The 6904-nt window shown below is 40.2% G+C and overlaps 1 protein-coding gene across 1 annotated transcript in view; it reads left to right on the top strand.

The window, feature by feature from the left end:
• The first annotated feature begins 49 nt into the window (after window positions 1-49).
• acsl6 (acyl-CoA synthetase long chain family member 6) overlaps window positions 50-6904 on the top strand; it is a 17168-nt gene continuing 10313 nt past the window's right edge. Inside the window, exons 1-4 of the mRNA XM_031874088.1 lie at window positions 50-221; window positions 788-966; window positions 3002-3034; window positions 4105-4156. Of these exons, the coding sequence (XP_031729948.1) occupies window positions 158-221; window positions 788-966; window positions 3002-3034; window positions 4105-4156 (328 nt within the window). The 5' untranslated portion in view covers window positions 50-157. The remainder of the gene's footprint in view (window positions 222-787; window positions 967-3001; window positions 3035-4104; window positions 4157-6904) is intronic.

The raw sequence follows: 6904 nt of genomic DNA, 5'->3' as shown, positions 1-6904 counted from the left end.
TCTCTCTCTCTCTCTCTCTCTATTTCAGAAGAGTATCTGTTTTGATCTAGTAAGATGTTTCCCAGATGAATGAACTCTAACCCCTGACCCCTGACCCCCCTGACTTGTGTGTGATTTTCAGTGGATCATCTCAGAGCTAGCTTGCTACACCTACTCCATGGTGGTGGTTCCCCTCTATGACACACTGGGCCCAGACGCCATACGGTTCATCATCAACACCGGTAAGAACACACACAGGCCTTCTCACACGAATGCTAACCGGCGGCCATGCTAACACACACACACACACACACACACCACTAATCAATCGTGATAGCGTCCTCCAGCCTCGCTAAGCTTTTGTTTTAAATGTACGACAATCTTCTCCTGTTTGAAGGAATAAAGCGTGACGCCTGCAGCTGATTAACTTTATTTAACAGTTTTGACTCACTGCAGATACAGTTTGTGTCTGGATTTTAAAACTGCGGCAACTCGTATCAGTGAGACTGACACACAGTGTGTTCCGTCCTGGACAAAAGCCAATTCCAACACTGAAAAAAACACGTCTTTATTAGAAAGAATACATACATTTGTAGGCAGATGTATTTGTATTTGATCCAAATGTTGTATAATCCTGCAAAACCCAATAAAAAACTCTGATGTGATGACTTATACAGGCCTAGTTTTCTACCGAACTGACCGCATAACATTCAGCTCCACGTCCGTGTCTTTTTGTTCCTTTTCGTTTCTTATTCTGCCGACATTCACACAAGGGTGCATGTGCTTTTGTGTGCTTGTGTCATTTCAGCCGACATCTCCACGGTCATCTGTGACAAAGTGGACAAAGCTCAGGTGCTTCTGGATAACGTGGAGCGGAAGGAGACGACCGGCCTGCGAAGAATCATCCTGATGGACGACTTTGACTCCGACCTCGTTGTGCGCGGCAAGAGCTGCGGCATCCACGTGCAGGCCATGCAGGAAGTCGAGGTACGACAGGGAGGGAGTGTTGTTTTATGTGTCGATACATGTAATCATCAAGTTGATAAGCTCCAGAGGACGCTGTATGTCACCTGGAAGCTCTGTCAATCTGAACAATAACACTGTTGTGTGTGGAAAATTCTTTTAATAATAATTCTACAGCAGGAGATCAGGAACAACTTGTTGAGATATAGTCATCAAAATGCCGCCGTGCAAGATTATATATAATGCAGATCTAAATAAGAATTTAAAGGATAAGGATGGTTGTTGGTTGATAAGATGTAAAAAAAAAAAAAGGATTTACAGAAATATTGTTTCAATATAGAAAAAGTCAAATTATTTCCCTCAAACATCACATTTTTAGCACAAGTTGTTTAAATGTGGGGACTTTGGCAGTGATTGTGGAATAGAGGGCTGCAGGGATGATGTATTTTTGTTGGCCAACCAGGAAGTTGGCGTCACACTGGTTCCCTCCAAACAAAAACTACAGGATTCTTCCTTTTCAGTTGTGGATTATTGCAGAAAATAAACTCTGCGGCAAACAAACGTTTATGAAACTTGCTTATGTTTTTTTCAGCAAGATAATCTTCACAAATGAAGAACACTTTATGATTGTTGAAGAGTGATGACAATCAGCAGAAGTAAAAAGCTAACGTTAAGCTATAAAGGAACTACACCGCGGTCACGTGACTTCACGTCTCCACCACTAAGCTGAAGGAGGACAAATGTTCTAGTGAGGACGTTTAGTCGTCTCATTTAGCTACTCGTTAGTAACTTCCTTTTTAAGACACGTAAAAGCTTCTAAATTCACTACAGAGGTTTTGACTATTTCATATCGCAGAACAAAACACTTAAATCTCTTCAGCTTGTGATAAACACAGACCTGATTTCAGACATCTATCCAAAAACACATTAAAAAACCACATTGACTTTGAGAGGAGGGAACTAACTCATTCCCTGGTTTTAGTACTCATTCCTGCAGCTCTCTATTACATAGAATAAAAAAACTACAGTGCCAATGTGTTAATGTTAATGAAGGAGTGTGTGAAACAGTGCGGCAGTTTGATGTGTTCTACATTAGAGATCTATGGCACAGAGGAGGAGGATACATCAGGCCAACATGGTTGACTTTGTTTGTTGACAACAAACAATGAAAACAAAAATATGGAGTATATATCACCTTGTATGAACTTTGAAAATAATGGATTGGAAGTTGTCTCTACAGCTGAACATCGAGTCAAAACAAAGTGATGTTTAGATTTGCTCAGCACACAATCAAAGAAACCAAGTTGTTTGTCATGTTCGGTGAGATCTTAATCTAATCCTCTCCAGCTCTACACACACAGACAACATGATGAAGAACAACACAAGCGACTGTGTTGTTTTATCAGAGAGATGGCTAGATATCTCCAAAACTAGGCAACTCACACCAAAGTAATCTACATTGAATATCACTACAGGTGAAATATGTATATCAAATGTGTATTTTTGATTTTGGGGTGAACTGTCCCTTTAAGATAGATGCAGATGTCCTTTGTGTTCACATCATAAAGACAAAGAGCGACAGAAAGGAGAAAAACACTTTACATGCTTTAAATAAACAAGGTTTTTATAGCTCAGTGGGGACATTCCATTGAGTTGATTCACAGGAATGTGGCTGGCAGTCACGAAGTACATAACTGTCATATTTCAAGAGTCTGAACTGTGCAATTGTGATAAACAGATGCCCGGCTCATCTGGTTTACCAGGTGGCTTAAAAAGAAGTGAGGAGACTTATTGTAAATGGTCACGAACACTGACTTACAATCACAAAGTCAAAGCCTTCACAAATACAGGCGGGTTATGTAGATGTTCTCTTCACAACCACAAATATTCGGTCTGGCTTTAATTTAGAAAATTTGATGACATGACTCAGCAAATACTCATTATTCAAGGCGTCATGGAAAATAACACAAAGGTTGTGTCTGATAATGTCATTTTGATGTCACTTGTGCATAAAAGTCCACTAGTAATAATTGTTTTCATGTTGTTTTTAATCTTTCAGGCTCTGGGCAGAGAGCACCACAGAAGACCGACAGTAAGTACTGATTGAAGAGTGCACTATAAATGGGGAGCGAAGCACTGTGTAACATTAGACTTAAATACCTCAAGAACTATGAGATGGATTATCACGACATTTTGTACGGACAGTCATGTTCCTCTACTCTGTGTCTACTGCTCATTAGGAATCGTTACCCTGCACACACACACCAAACTAAGATTGTGAACTTGCTTAACACTCTACCTTTAAAACATCAGCATGCTAGCATTGTTATTGTGAGCATGTTAGCATGCTTACATTAGCGTTTCGCACAAAGCACCACTAAGTGTAGCTTCACGGAGCTGTTAGCATGCCAGTAGACTCTTGTTTTGAATGTAAATAATGACAAGTTACTTATTTTTTGGTCTTAACATGAACTTGACATGTAAATGACCCTCCGCTTAGCCTCACTGCTCTCCTTACAAGCTGTCAGAGCTACCATGGAGCCCACACTGTCACTAACTGCACTCACGGAAAAAAACGAAAACACGATTTCAGAGAGAAGCAGAAAGAAAGGTCTACAATGGACCATGCTACGCTATGATTGGCCAGTCTGCCTTCGAGGGGCGGGACTTAGCGAAGGTGTCAATTGAACTTGTTTAGAGCCTGTAGAGGGATGAACGTAATGACATTCTCTTATAAATAAATAAATAAATAAATAAATAAATAAATACACAGCAGCTGTGTTGCTGAAAGCTTTTACAGTTGCTGTTCTGTCCAAAACACATCATCTGTATATCTTCGACAGATCTCATGGCTTCATTTACACTTTTCTGGTGTTTAAAGATTAAAACAATGGACAATGAGTGTTCAGCCCCGAGCCTCTGGCTACTGGGTCATTAGCCAGCTTAGCAAGTATTTACTCTCCGTTTAAATTCAGAGAGAGAACCACTTTTTTGCCGACATGCTTTTGGGTAATTTACACATGGATACTGCACGTACTCTTGTTTGTACGATCACAGAGAAAGAGAACCGAGCCATTTAATGTAAATACAGGTCGCTGTCGTAAAAGTTGATGAGTAACATGGAAATGTCATGCTCTGACTGATGCTATTTTGTCTCCACAGCCACCAGCACCAGACGACTTATCCATTGTGTGTTTCACCAGTGGAACCACAGGTAATAATTGTCTAAAATCGTGTGAATAACATGCATTATTTGTGCCATTCAGAAACATGTGCAAAGCAGTATCAATCAGTATCTCTTTAATCCTGTTACTGTTACTATTAAGTTTTGCATAACTTACAGCCTGTTAACAGCTGTCAGTTATGCATGTTCATCTTTTAATGAGAAATAAGAAAATACAGCCTAAACAAAGGAAAGCAACATCAGATTTGGTCTCCATTAAGTATCAGAAAATGCACAAAAAGAGCAAAACATTTCACAAACTGCACCATGCCAAGTCAAGGAACACAGTCTGTCCCAATGTCATTTGGCAAATACCACACCTTTAACAAGGCTTCCCTCGCTGACGTCAACCCAAGCTATTATTACAGCTTGATACCTGCTGCACCTTCATGTATACAAAGGGCCAAGTTCACTGACCTGCTGCTAGTCAAACAGTAACATGCTCTCTGACTCCTGATCCAATATACTCTTTGTTCTCTCTGTTGGTTATGTATTTATAAGATTGAAGAGATTATTTGAACACATATAAAGCTGCAGAGGTCAGACTTTCTGACAATATGATTGCACATGATTTATGTGCATTATTTATGTAACTCCCTGGGTTCTTTTGTGTTTCTATGTGTATCGCCATATCATATTGTAATGTCTGTAACTATGGGGAGTTGTGTAATGTACTGATGACTTGTGAATGCAGCATCAGGAGTGTACATTTGAAATGTACGGTGTTAAAACGTGGCTTGATTAATTTTACATGCTACGATGCTGTTTGTTCCATTCTACCTCTTATTAGCCAATGAGGAAGTGCCATAAACCTGCATTCTCTCTAGTGTCCATCAGGGGGCGACTCCTCTGGTTGTACTGAAGTCTATGAGAAAATGACTCTACTTCTCTCTTGATTTATTACCTCAGTAAACATTGTAAACATGAGTTTATGGTCTCAATCTCTAGTCGTGTTAATACAGCAGGATGTTCATTTAGTAAATTACAGCAGGCTAACGTCCGTATAAACTAAACCGGCTTTCGTCAAGCCGTGCTCTCACTGAGGTGAGGTTCTGCAGTACCGACTAAAACAAGCAGTAAAAGATCAACGTTATGAAGCGTAAAGAATCAGAGTAACTTCGTGCTTCATGCACACACTCGTCACAGCGTAGGACAGCACATTGCTATTGACTGACAACTTTGTTTGGCTCATTTTCTTTGTAACCGGTGTAGCATGAAAGCATGGTGGGTACATCTGGCTAGTTAACTAGCTTGCTACTTCCACCATGCTTTAATGCTACGCTGGTTACAGAAAAGAAGACCAGAAGCAGCACTGGGTCTAACAATCCCTCTCCCTCAATACCCTTTTTTTCTTGGCATAGATATGATCATCATTCAGTAACTGAATACTATGAGCATACAGCAATAAATATCTAAATACATTACTACATCAAAGTCTTCCTTAGGTTGAGGTCTCTTGTAAAACATTACTAAAAGGAAACCACAAGACAAAAGTATACAACATTTAAAAAATCACATTAATAATGCACTTTTGATTTTTGTAGCTGGAAGTGGAACAAACACTCCACTCAGAGGGGAGCATGAAGGAGAAGCATTTTCTGTAAATGAATGCTGTTTCTCCACAGCAGCACAGTGACCCAATGCCCTCTTTTCATTACATAAATGCCATCAACGGCGCATGTCATGAAAAGCAAAGAGGGCGGTGCATTGGTGTGAGTGAGGAAGCCTCGCTGTGTTTTTTTTAATTTTTTTGGGGAGGTCTTATCGCACAGCAAACAGACAGGGAGACAAAAAGCAGGTCGTGTGAGGACACACTGGTGTCAGTTTACAGGAGACCGCAGCTGTAGCTGCACTGAAAACGCTCCCGCCTGCTGGCTGTCGGAGAGACCTGCAGCCGCTCCAACACGGGTTAACGTTTCAACACATCCCCTCATTTCTAGAGAATTCCCTCTGGTTGTTGCAACATCATCCTCGTTTATAGCCGTGGGAGTCAGATGATACGTCTGGAAAGAGGAACGCTTTATGACAGTCATTGCTTCATGTGCACCACTGTATGTGTAGAAATGACATGACAGTTACTGGGGACCCAAAATAAGTTAATTTTAGTTTGCGGTGGGAATTACCAAACACACAAGAAAGACATGTGATTCAGAGATACCCTTTTTCACACTGAAAAGGCTGTTTTATGTAACATTTTCCACTCGAAATGATGTTGGCGCGTGTCGGCTAATTTCAGTAAAATATTTATTTGAACATGTATTTATAGATTTCAAAGGCAAATGAACAAGAGAGACAATAAATATTACAAAAATTTAGTTAAATTAGTAATTTGTGTGTGTGTGTGTGTGTGTGTGTGTACACACATGCTATCCGTTAGTGCAGGTTTTAAAGTGTGCAAATAAGAAAGGAATTGAAGAGGGAGGAACAATTATTGGAGATCACGTCTCACTTGAAAAATATATTGGATTAAATGACATTTGTTTCCCCCTAACTCATGCTCTACCAGTCAGCCGCCTGCAGTTTCTGTCTCTGCTTTAAGAATCACACCTGTTTATTCTCTGTTTAACTGCACAAAACACACAATAACAGCTCCTTTGTTGAACGTGAAATGAGTGTACACTTCTAGGGAAATATCATACATATCTGATTCCTTTGTTGGTTGTGTGATCCTCTGGCAGGTGAAGGGAATTTCATTAGTGTGTGTGTGTGTGTGTGTGTGTGTGTGTGTGTGTGTGTGTG

Source organism: Anarrhichthys ocellatus, unplaced genomic scaffold, assembly GCF_004355925.1.
Source record: "Anarrhichthys ocellatus isolate YVR2014 unplaced genomic scaffold, GSC_Weel_1.0 scaffold78, whole genome shotgun sequence".
NCBI classification, from domain to species: Eukaryota; Metazoa; Chordata; class Actinopteri; order Perciformes; family Anarhichadidae; genus Anarrhichthys; species Anarrhichthys ocellatus.
Note: the sequence above shows the minus strand (reverse complement) of the source record. Positions and strands in the feature narration are given on the sequence as shown.